Raw genomic sequence first — 13,645 nt, forward strand, 5'->3', positions numbered from 1 at the left:
GGTATTTCATTTATTTGAAGCATGCAAAATATGAAAGGGTTCCCCTGTGATGACTGCCACCACAATAGTTAATCGATGATGATTATTCATTTTAATTGTTCTCCTCAGACATACCCATCTCATCGACTTTGTAAGATAATGCCTCCACTGCAGTGAAAAGTCCACTGTATCATTTACCAGGAAACGCGTGAGTTAAGTTTAACAATATCACTGACCAGCTAAGGTTCTGACGCCTATACACTTTCGGGAGAAAAAAATCAGGAATCAAAGTAGAGTGTAGATTGTATGTGAAGAACAAGAGGAAGAACATTTCCATTGTGACATAGACACTGCGTTGTCTGTGCATAGTCATCTCTATGCTTACCACGAAAGGGTTAGGATTTTATCTTATTTTTATTATATACGTATTCTTCTTTTTACCGTGATTCGTGCTGAGGATTTTGTCATTTCACTTTAGTTAGCCACTCAGAGTAGCGGGAATTTATCTCTTTTCTATTGAATTGATCTGAATAACGTCATAGAAGAACCAAATTCATTCTATTTGTCGTTAACAAGAGTATTCCACGTCCACTCGCCGAGAGGATTGATTCAAGGTGCCACCGGACTACATAGTGAGTTTGAAGAATCTTCATGAAATTCATTTCACCAGATTTCGTTTCAATTTCTGTCGTTAGATTATACTATCTGACTGAAAAAAAATTGAAATATTTCCATTGGAGTTATTTTTTTTCTTAAAGGGTTTGACTAATAGGAACTATGAAATTCATAATGTGAAGAAACATTAACATTAAAGTAATCAGAGTCAATATTTCAGCTATATTTAGCTGCCAGGAACCTTACATAGTTTCACCATCTGGACCCGCCCAGCTGGTCCGGTAGAAACCAGCCAGACTATCACTCAGCTCGCCCACGTACTGTATCCACAGAACGTAGTCCTGGTCCTCCTCTAGCGTTTCATTCAGGTGAAAATGGATGAACTGATATTCCAATGTCTCGTCCCAGTGCGTGATGTTGATTACCTTACCTGTGGTTTTGTCAGTGAGTTCCCACCTTTCGACGGTGATATTATAGATGTGCAGAGTGATCACATCGGTAGGCATGTCGCACCGCATCACGATAGTGACTTTGCCGTCGAAAGTGAACAGGCGATTGTCCGCCCCGAGATGTTCCTCGTACAGGTAAGGTTTCAGGTAGAGTTCATAATGCTCTGGGATGAGGTTCTCTGGCAGACGACCGTTCCATGTTCCACTAGTAGGCGGCATGGTGGTTTGCATGCCCGGCTCTGTGGGTGATTCTGTCGGGGGTTTCTCTGTTTTCTGCTTCGTTGTAGGTGGTTTCTCTGTATGAGGGGGCTCAGTCTGTCTTCCTGGTTCTGTTGGTCCAACCTCCTCAATACAAGGTCGCTCTGGAAGGTAGTAGGCCATGCAGCCCACGCCGGCAATCAAACCGCATGCAATAACGACAAGAAATCCGATCTGACCATAACTACAGAAGTAACCACTTCCGCTCTTGTGGCCCGTCTCCTCGTCGATTTCAAACTTGCCATCCATACCCATGCTGTTCTCTGTCGTTTGCGCCGCTGATCCAGCTAGTCATGGATAAAATAATTATGTGAGTGTAAATAGAAAAGTGATGGAACATAGATACACAAGCATACACAACTGTACGTACACGCACGTAATTATCGATGGTATACTGAGGTATATGGATATACACGTATGTATGATTATGTGCTCGTGTGTGCTTGTGTGTGTGTGTTGTTCATTAAAGCGGTGTATGATAAAGTCGAGCATCTAAATTTTAGCGTCGATCCTGAATTTTCTTCTACTTCAATCGGCAAATGCTCCCTTTTACATTCCAATGCCATGCAGAATAAAATTTTCGGTAATGACGTTGGGGGAGGACATTACTTTCGCTCCAAAGCGTTAGTCAAGTATACGAGAGGAGATTAAAGAGAACACTTTGCGATATCGTATTTTGGACATTACATTTTCTACAAATCAGTGGTATACGGAGTTTATAACAGAGCTATTGGTTCACTGTCCCCCCAAAAAAGGGACGACAACCTCACCAGTCGGTATTTTCCTGACCATCTGCAATTTGCAGAAAGTAATTTCTGTAAACGGTAGTTTTTATTCGTTATCCCGCTCATCGTGGTAGGAAAATTGATAAAATGTTGACACAATGACTCCTGACAGTCGGAGGACCAGAGTTCGAATCCAATCCAGTGCTTACATTCTTGAACAAGATGTTTTTACCCACTTGACCCTCTCGGCCCATGTGTATAAATGGTATACTGTCATGTCACTGCTAGGGTAATAATACTGGCCGGACCCTCTAGATCAGTGGCAACACTAAAGAGGACACTTTGAATAAAAAAAGAAGAAGACCATATCAAACACTCAAAAAATACATCAAAAGTTATATAAGGTTACCTTTGGACATTGTCAGAAGGCTTCAAAAACAATCCATCGTTGTTCCTTGCTGATTGCCATAATTGGTTTCTTGAGTGAATAACTAACCGGCATTAGAGTAAAGTGTACGTCTTTTGGCAGTGACTATCCTGACTGAAACGTCTACAATGAAGACGCGAATGTTTCAGATCAAAACACCAATCAAAATGATATGCTGACAATGAACTGGATAGGCAAGTAGTGGCAAACCACGATGATTAAGGTTACCGTTCTCAAGGCGGCAAATATTCTTCCTGACTGAGAGTCACAAGTCCTGATCACAGCGTTCTCTCAAGTTTCTTAACCCTTGATTCAGTATGCCATGACCTCTTACAATTCTAACCTTTGATCCAAATATTTTTGATGTTCGTTTCACTATGACTTTAACATCTAGCTTGCATGTATACGAAAACTCTTAAATAGTATACTAGTATAGACGAGAGCTAATGGTAGAGGCGGGTTTTCTTGTCATGTAGGACCTAATCTAGTCACTGCACCTGCCACTGTTTGCTTTTCGAACTCACGAGACTTCTAGATATAGCAGCGGCTGTTGACATTAGTATCGCAACGGCCTCCATGGTCTCGAGTTGGATTTCAAACTGGGAGGTTTTTTGTTTCCTTGCTTACCGAATAAAGAATAACACTTCAGTGTCAGGAGACTGGGGGTGGGTTAAAGGCATAATTTACCATTTGCAGATGAAACAAAAACCCAGCATTTGTGCTTTAGAATAGTTCTGAAATGTGAGTTAGGGATAGAAACAACCACTGTAAATATTTGAATCCGTATAATCGATGTTAAGTATTGTTAAATATACAAAATGTGAACAATAGTTATAATAAGAATGCTCCCAGATTAATCCGTCTACAGTTACTGTTTATTGAGAAAAATACAGATATCTCCTTATATTTCAGGCTTTATTGCAAAAATTTATATAGTAAGATGTTTTGTAATACAACAGACCTACACATATGCATAAAATCTGATATCTTGAACATTTTTAAAATCACTGCTTCCAAAGGTAAACAGAACCTTTAAAAGATCAAAGGTCAACTAGGTTTTTCTCCCTTTTGAGAAGATATCAAAAGATGAGTTAGCAGTCCATTCACTTCTTGAAGGAAGCTTTCGGGACCCTTCAGTCGACCATGGAGCTATACTATATTGTACCAACACGATTCCACCACGCCACCATGCGGAGGACGGTGACCTAATGTGCGTGCAAGATTGTATGGTGTGGCCGACTTGTTCTGGAAGATGTGGCTTAATCTCTATCTGAAAGGGACGTCATGTCATTCTTTTTCAACTCTTTCTAAAAATGTCTTGAAAGAACCGTGGAACTTCACTTATTTGATTGGTTAAGATAATTGATTTCAATATTTTTGGTGGTTAGCAATCATAAATGTTATAACAAAACATAAACCGAATTGCTAAAAACTCTCTTGATCAGACAAAGTGAGATCAGACCTTTTCAAAGCATTTGTTCATGAATCGACGAAGAGATATAAACATCTATGAATGCACAGCATTTACTCTATCATTTCAAATTCATGAAATTCGAGATGTTTTCACTGCAACTGATTGACAAATTGTCCTTGTATAAACCGAGGTAAACAAGCACTTTATTGATCAGTGTTTTAGTTGTTTGATAAAAGATATCATGGGTGTACATACCCGAGCAGAATTCGAACCTACAACCTCCTGATCTTTGGACAGGCGTCATCTCCACTAGACCACCGAACTCCCTCCCGACAGCAAGTGTTGGTTCTAATTCTTATAGCATGCAGCGGGTACTGCGTAATTATTCAAATTCATGAAATTCTTCCGTCGAGATGTTTTCATTGCAACTGATTGTGACAAATTACCCTATACATCGACGTAAATACTCTAATATGTATACAAGTACTTACTATATTACTCTATATAGGAAGGACATTCTAAGAAAGAGGTCGCAGTCTGTAATCAGTGATTTACTGCATTGTATCGCTTAAAAGCAGGCAAGTTTCAACGGTATTCCTTCTACCATGCTTCTACAAATAGTCGTGTTTCGCGGCGCCAATGTTCTTTCCGTTTACGCAAGTTACTTTACTACAAGGCAAAAAGAGAGAAAAAAGTTGCAAAAAATGCGTTGGTTTTCCACTGCTAGCGCTAAGATCTGGGGCTAAACTATGGCACAATAACATACAGAGACAAACAGTTTTCGAATTGGCGACTATATAAGCTTGCATTAACACGATAGATATACAAATCGTGTAACTGCTAGAGACGTCATATCAAGACTTCTGTTTCAGTTCACCCCCTTAACATGATATTATGTCAAAAGAAAAACTATTCTATTCATATCTGCGACCTTTCCAGAATTTCCAAGCCTCACAGTCTCAATAGATACGAAAACGGCCAGAAATGATGAATGAGTTCTTAAAATCCTATATCTATAATTAATATGTAAGTCACTTAAAATCTGCATTAGAGAATGGAGTATTAAATCGGGTATGTCTAACGAATATTTACGAAAAAGAATAAGTCACTTTGGGGTCCATGTTGTAATTGTTGGTTCTGAGGTTATTCTTTACTCTACGCCCATCTGCAGGCAACTGTTTGCTTTGCGAAAGTGAGCTGCAAAAATGATGGAACGGCGCAGACGTAAAAATATCGTTGGATGAGGTATTAGAAATACAGGAGAGTCTATAGCTGTCTCAGTGCCCCGGGACGTAACGCAAGAATGTTATCACCAGTACAAATGGTTACCAAACATGAACCGACCTATTACCATTGCAAACTAGACTCGGAATTTGTCAAGACTGACAAATTAGGTGATCCGATTTTTTTTTAAATCAATGATTCGAGTTTTCACCTGAGATTACGGACATTGGTCGTGTGATGTTTGGATTCTCATTTTGAAAAGGGAGTCAGACCTGCCATCTTGGGTACCGAATTCCGTATACACTATCAAAGATGCAGAATGAAGTATATTTGACCTTTGACCCCACTTTGCACCCCCAAGATGGCATCTGAGCAAAAAGTGGTTATTTTGTGAAATGATTCTTGTACCATGGTCTTTGCGTGTGCAGAATATGGGAAAGATAAGACATGTATTCACTATTAACACACGATGAAACATTTATGACCTTTGACCCTAATTTACATACCCAAGATGTTGTCCGATCTAGTAGTTGTTATTTTATGAAATAATGTACGAGACATGAACTAAACATGTGCAAAATATGGGGTTGATAGGGGCTATTTTTCTTGAGTTATTGCAAAGAACATTGGAAAAAGAAGGAAATATGAAAATACATCGAAGATAATCTTTAATTTCAACCACGTTTTTGGACGTGATCCCGACACCATATGAAAAACAAAGGGAACACGTACGATAGCGCAAAGTCTCAGCTACAACATATTAAAATCTGGGAGAAGTTCACCGAAGGGTAAGTGAGGTAGTGCTCGATAAAGACAATCATGTCAATTTTCACATCTAGAAAAATTCCCTCCCATAGAGATAACACGTCATAACGAAGATAAAGAAAGAAGTACATATGACCTTTGACCCCGATCTGCACAGACAAGATGGCATCAGAGCAAAAAGTGGTTATTTTGTGAAATGATCCTTGTAACACGGTCTTTACGTGTGCAAAATATGGGGAAGATAGAACATGTATTCACCAAGACACAGGATGAAACATTTATGACCTTTGACCCTAATTTACATACCCAAGATGGCGTCTGATGAAGTAGTTGTTATTTTATGAAATAATGTACGTGACATGAACTAAACATGTGCAAAATATGGTGGTGATAGAGTATCTTTTTCTTGAGTTATTGCAAAGAAAGTTGGAAAAAGAAAGAAATATGAAAATACATCGAAGATAGGCTTTGATTTCAACCAAGTTTTTGGACGTGATCCCGATACCGTATGAAAAAATGGAGGGCACATTACGATAGCCCAAAGTCCCAGCTACAACATATTAAAATCTTAGAGAAATTCACCGAAGCATAAGTGAGCTAATGCTCGAAAAAGATAGTCATGTCAATTTTCATTTCCAGAAAAACTGCACTCCCATTAAGATAACACGTAAACTGGTCAAATTTGACAATATTACTTTCAATCCAATATTACGAGGTGATGCCGTCATCCAATCAAAATGTTGTTATTATATTAATGAAAGATCATATAATAAGCTACAACATACTGAAATCTGGGTGTAAATTGGCAAAGGATTAGTGAAATACGCTTGAGTGAACTTGAAATTTGATGACGTCATTTTGAAAATTTACTTTTTTTACTTTATTAAGAAATTTGATATCTTTTAATCATTTTGTCAGCATTGCCACCCCATGAAATGACATGTACAACTCATCAGCTTTCAAAGTATGTACAGAAAATGGGGGGTCACCGTCCATCCTGACGGGTAAAATCGGATTTAAAATTGGCAGTTTTTTGGCATAGTTGCACTGTATATCGCTATTGACGCGCGCGCGGAATTTCAATTTTGACGGGCCCGTATGACGTCATATTGAGTCGGATTGACTTAAAACTTGGTAGAAATATTCCTTGACATTTCAGTCATCCGATAAGTGTAAAAAAACGGGAAATTTCTATTGCATATGAGCTGTGCGTGCGTATATGTGCGCGCGCGTACGCGTCCGTCCAATTTTTTCAATTTTTCAAAAAATGCTTCAAATGATCTGAAACGTGTGCAAAAAAAATTTGAGCTCGATTTGAGCATGTCAACATTTTAACGTGCGCGTACGCGCACGGTTTAAGTGGAAACTGAAATTTGAGAAAATGTGTAGAGTGCGCTTGATTTGAACTATATGTGACGTAAATTTCATAGAAAAATTCCATTCCATTAATGAGATATTAATGAAAATGTGCTTTCATATAATGACGTCATAGTGACGTCACGGTCCATTGATCACAATGATTTTACAAAATCTGTCGTCTTTGTGACATGATACATATATGGTATAATTTTGAAATTGATAGGCAGAGGACTTTCTGAGTTAATCTCTGCACAACTTTTGTCCAGAAATAAAGAATCAGTACAGATACAGGTGATCCGAAGGATACTCGGATCACCTAAAGAAGAAGAAGATTAAAGAATCAGTACAGATACAGAAGGTGATCCGAGAGGATACTCGGATCACCTAATAAAAAGAAGAACAAAGAATCAGTACAGATACAGAAGGTGATCCGAGAGGATACTCGGATCACCTAAAGAAAGAATCCGTACAAAAACAGAAGGTGATCCGAGAGGATACTCGGATCACCTAATAAGATGCACACTACAATGGCCATGTAAAGGTCAATCGATGCGTATGACAAGGGGTACATGCTCGTCAACGGACACACGCCAGCAATCTTGAGGCTCATACTTGCTTTCTCACCGGGCATTCAGACTAAGAACAAGAACACTGATCTCCCCTTATAGTCCATGGGCCAAGAGCCGAAAAATGGGTTGTTGGTACCATCCGAGGTGGCAAAACCTTTTTGGTGTCATTTTGTTTGTCGGACATAGATACGCTTATCAAGCTATGATAGCATTTCCAAATGAGTAGCTTAGTCATAATAAATGAATTTTTAACCAATTTGGTCTCGTTTTTATATCCCTATACTTCTGAATCGAAACTAACCGCTATACAAAGACGAGCACTGCCTTCTGTATGTCCATGGAGCTAACAGAGCTCCATGGTATGTCCACAGGTGTTCTGTTGTAAACGCGGTGCGCTTAGTCTTTATTCAAGGCAGCGAAGGGAATATCCAAAGGGTTATGATGTCCACAGCTGTCACGCGGTGCGCTTAGTCTTTATCTAGACCAATGTACCGTTATCATATCTAAAGTTCCTAATAAAAGGGATTATCTATACTGTTTTTATACCACCCTCTCAACAAATACATCAGTTTTAAACAAAAATCACTCTGTTCATTTCCAACATTAGTAATCATAATGTATTGTAGTGTACCGGTACATTGTTTTTGCATAATCTTTCATTGTTGGATGGAAATAAAGCGAGATTGGTGTGGTATTAGCGTTTTCACCGTAGCGTTTTCACCGGAAAATGATAAATAATTGAAAAATACGCTAAAATTCACGAGAAATTGCTTTTTTGTTGTTGTTGTTTTTAGATAAAAGGATATACACTGTATTATAAGCTTTGGATATTCCCTTCGCCGTCTTGAATATTAGACTAAGCGCGGTGGACATCATAACCCTTGGATATTCCCTTCGCTGCCTTGAATAAAGACTAAGCGCACCGCGTTTACAACAGAACACCTGTGAACATACAGAAGACAGTGCTCTTCTTTGTATAGCGGTTGGTCTCGATTCAGAAGTACAGGGATATAACAGCGAGACCAAATTTGTTTAAAATTCATTTACTATGACTAAGCTACTCATTTGGAAATGCTATCATAGCTTGATAAGCATATCTATGCCCGACAAACAAAATGACACCAAAAAGGTTTTGCAACCTCAGATGGTACCAATATCTGGCCTGGCCCATGGACTATTAGAGGGGAGATCAGTGAACAAGAACCGTCCTGAGCAGATTATTCTCCGTCAACCGTAGCTGGCGTCAGTATAGTGAAGTTACATTATACAACCTTATTACATTGTACCCGAGTACAGTGTTATAATTCTACCATTTCTTTGCATGAAAGTGATCGAAATGGAAGACTATTATCATCATTCTCAGAAACATGGCTTGTAACTTTAAACAAAAATGACCCAAGTACGTTGTACCAGGCAATGAGATTTTGTTCGATATCAGCGGTTGCGTGCTCATTTTGATGGAGCATTGTCACAAAATATCGGCGGGTAGGCCTATAATCATGTGACTTCGTCACGCTTGCTATCAATGCTCCCTGTCAGTGGGCAGTATACTCCATCAATAGAGTTATATATGATCATGATGTCAGATCAAATCAGGTCAAATCAATCTCTTAAGAGTCCCCGTTACAAGGCTTTAGATAAATCAGGCGATCGAGCTATATAACTCGGCCTTATACCTTCAATAGTCTGCGAGCTGGTCTCTTTAAATCGCGATCAAAGGGATAAACAGCCCTTCTCCCCAGATTACTAGTCAATTTTAGTTTGATCTACTTTTGGTGGCAACTATCGCGTGGGGCAGACAGATTCAAATGATGACCGCGAGGAAAAGAGAGAATGGGACAGACATAACAAGCTAAAACAAAATTTTACTACAACTGGGCATTATCATATAATCCACCAAACAGAAATTGTCCGTCATTCAAGGCTGGACTCTTGGATGAACTGTCGTCTTACAGAGAGTGGCACTCACAGCTCATACTAAATAAGTTGGCACAAATCTTCCCGACTATAAGGCCTACGTTTTACCTCAGATGTAAAGCTCCCTCTTAGGCCGAATTTTATGCATTCAGTAAAAAGTCATCCGTCCTCACCTTCACAGGTTCGAATAACACGTAATGCGTCACGCACCTTGACGGACCTACCCTACTGTAGGGGCCGAGGAACAAGGGGGGGGGGGGCTGGGGCTGTAGCGTCCCCCCCCCCCACACACACACATACATGCCTTTTTGGTTGTCACCAAAAAAGAAGACGAAAATACGGAAACAAAACAAAAACAGAACATCACTTTCCGAGGTTCTGCCCCCAGATTCTTCTTGTCGAAGGGGGTGGGGTGGGGAGAGAATAGTTCAACCTATTGCAAACCTCGAGCACTACCCTTGACACCACCCACCCACTAAAAAAAAAACAAAACAAAACAAAACAAAACAAAACAAAACAAACAAACACGCGATCACACTCATTTTATAATATAATGTGAATTGAGTGGATGCAGCAATATTATTATATCAACTAGAACACATCGATTAAGTTTGAGGAAAATTCGACAATGAATTCAAATGTTATAAGATTTCACATTTTTGGTGCCTCCATGGCTGGATATGCAGACCACAACATTTGGCGACTTCCCCACGAACAACAAAATAAAGAAAACAAATGGAATTTAACAATTTTATTTTCGTTTTTCCAACATAATTAAAGAGCACATGACTTACCTCTTTCAGAAAACATGCAGGAGGGACTTACACAACCCTTTATATATATTTCAGTACCAAGACGAGGAAATATGTGCAATTTTCATTAAAATTAAATTTTTGTAGAATTTTCTTTACACATCATGTATTTTCTCTACATCGTTAACCCTGTGTGTCGTCACGAAATGTTACAGTCTTCTCATCCAGCAACGGCGGCACCGAAACTTGTAACTCTTGAACTGATTGTCCGATTTTCCTCAAATTTCGCTGATGCGTGCAACTGATATTATTCCATATATTAAATCAGTTTGTTTTTCTTTCATTCTCTTTCATTTAATCTATTGAAGAAGAAATGAAAGGATGAAACTGCGATACAACGTTAAAAAACTTTAAAGGCGATCACACGTTAAAGGGATTTATTTATTTATTTTTTCAGTCAGGGTAGTCTTTTCAGAGCCAAAAGGCCTGCTTTAAAAAAGAGCCCTGTTAGCATTTAATGTACGATACATATCGGTACTTAATATTTTAAACACGTTAAAAAAAATCCACGAAATCCATCCCCATGGTCCACTCCGCCCAACAAATAATTTCATGGCACAGCGGTCTACCAGTTTTGCAGATAACAATGATAATTTGTAACCTTTTTGTGACATTATAAATCGTCTCTAGCAGGATCTAGGACGACCAGTTTTACAGCTTTTTTTACGAGTTCATGTTTCTTGGTCATGTTAAGGTTTAAGAGAAACTGCTTCTTGTTCAAATCGTCATTGGTATAGGTATTCCCCGTAAGAGGTAAAATAAATTAAAAAAAAAGTTAGAAGTTTTGATAAAGTGAGCTACAGAATAAGAAAGTTACGAAAGACGAAAGTAAAATATTTTCACGCCTGTTTCGTAGGGTGACTAAAACAGATGAGAGGCTGTGCGACGCGTCGCAACACTGCCAAAATAAAGTGACACGGATAAAACATTTCTGTCACTGCCTCGTAAGCCTCTTCATGGAGGAAGATATTTCTTAATGACAAAGGGGAAATGCAGAGCAAAATTGAAGAGGAAATGCGACATGCAAAATAGACCTAACACAGAACATTTCTTTCTCAGGTTTTAGAGTAATCCTTTAATCTCCTCCGCAATTATTATTCTTCTCTTTCTCCTTTTGTTTTCCATTTATCTATATATATATATCTATATCTGTTATAGCCAGCTGAACATAATCAAAATGCAAGACATAATCAGGGGTCTCGGAACTGCGTATGAGGTGGGGGCTGCAGCCCCCCCCCCCCCCACACACACACACACACACTCACTCACACACACACAAACAGCACACACGCCAACGCACACGCAGACACATACTTTTCGCTCGCTAAAACACACACACACACACACACACACGCACGCAAAAGTATAAGGAATGAATACATCACAAGAAAAAACCCGACTCTCTTCGGGCTCCGTCTGGAGAGTCTTCCTGAAGAGTTGAGGGTGGGGGTACCATTGACCCTTGACCCCTCCTCCCCCTCTCCCCCCCCCCCCCTCCAATCGGTTTGCAGCCTCAACACTATACAAAACGTTCTGTGGCCCCTGTATTGGACAAGCACTAATATATCATGCGCACTGTCGAGGTTGACTTAGTCGTTATTAATTGTGAAAAGAGAGAAAAAATAAACTTGACTCTATAATTCATTCTTTCTTTCCGTCCCTGATGAACCCATTGTTTCTCAAAAAGGTGACGTTGATCATTCATTTAGTTTGAAAAAAAAAAAAGAGAATTATGATTAATACCTGTTAGAGAAGAATGGTATGATAATGATTTAATACGTTCACCGACACCCGTAATACATTTTCGAGATCATGCAGGGGCTTGGTTAAAAGGTTACGAAAGTTGATATCGTTCTGTTTTGATTTATGCCAATGGATGACTGGATTCATAGCAACGCAGAGGGCATCCACACAAAGCGCACAAAGTTAGTCGCTCTTTCTCGACACCACACAATGAAAGCAGTAAACATGGTAAAGCACACTACGGGTACCTGGTCGGTTTGAGTAATAATCTGTCTCTTATGCCAGTTTCTCCTTTCACTTGAGAATTTCAATCCGTCAGACCTTTCAAGAGTGTGCTGTATATCTACAATGGGAGTCAGGGCTCCCGGCATTCTTTGCCGAAGCATTAGCTGTCTATTCCCAACATATGTTAATTTGATACCAATTAACCTTCCGTTCCAACAACCACCTCACCCCATGCTGCATCACTGTTTCACGATTTTCTCAGTCCCAGAATATCCTTCTGCGTATATATCATCTGCTTTGCAACGAAATGAACGTCTATAAATCGATGAGACACCGAAACGCACTAAGCCGCCTATCGATAACGAAAAGAATGTGTAGTGAAATCATCTCAAATACGATCTATTTAAATGGTCTTGTCCAACATCACATAAAAGTGTTATTATTTTGGCTACAAGTATTTCTTTCAAAGTAATAAATAGAGACTTACTGAATGAAACGAAGAAAAAGATCTTGTTCAACTGTGGACGAAATGTAAGACAGCAATCTTTGGTGACAGGGCGTACGACCCCGTGCTGTGTCTCCTGTCTCCACCAATTGATGTGATGAAATGGGCTGCAGCGGTTAACGCTGTCTTCACCGAGAGGAGGTCTTATCTCTGTGCAAGCCAACTTATCTCAGGGGCGTTGCTGAGTAGAGTCTAAAGGTAGTTGAGCTTACGCTACTCGGCCTGCTCAACTCCCATCACGAATGGTTCACTCGTTTGCTGGAGCAAAGGTTCGTTATCAAGGCACGATAAAATAGCACTGACTGAACTTTGAGTACGTGAGAGGTTGTAAACATCCCCAATGAAGTATCTGAGTGATATATTGTTAGTTATAACCCCATCATATTGCCTTATACAATTGCTTCTTCACTCCATTACAGTAGAAAGAGCGACGATATTAATGGGTGACAAAAGGTCATTTCTTTCAAAAATGCATGAAAAGTCAACAATTTAAGCATAAAAATCACTTCGTAAGTGATTGAGGGATTAGTAAAAGCATACGTGTATGTGCTGTACGCCCAGCACCATGATGAACATGTACACACACATAAGAAACAAACACACAAACAAACATACTTAAGGTTTTATGGCGAGAAACCAATAAGATCCGATTTTCCGAA

The 13,645-nt window shown here is 39.3% G+C and overlaps 1 protein-coding gene across 1 annotated transcript in view; it reads right to left on the reverse strand.

Annotated features, from left to right (window-relative positions):
• The window catches only part of LOC140237993 (aminopeptidase N-like), a 37,880-nt gene extending 24,811 nt beyond the window's left edge, over positions 1-13,069 (reverse strand). Inside the window, exons 1-2 of the mRNA XM_072317921.1 lie at positions 12,969-13,069; positions 841-1,588 (exon numbers count right to left, since the gene is read on the reverse strand). Coding sequence (XP_072174022.1) covers positions 841-1,556 — 716 coding nt within the window. The 5' untranslated portion in view covers positions 1,557-1,588; positions 12,969-13,069. The remainder of the gene's footprint in view (positions 1-840; positions 1,589-12,968) is intronic.
• Between the last annotated feature and the right edge of the window lie 576 nt (positions 13,070-13,645).

Source organism: Diadema setosum, chromosome 14 (assembly GCF_964275005.1).
Source record: "Diadema setosum chromosome 14, eeDiaSeto1, whole genome shotgun sequence".
NCBI classification, from domain to species: Eukaryota; Metazoa; Echinodermata; class Echinoidea; order Diadematoida; family Diadematidae; genus Diadema; species Diadema setosum.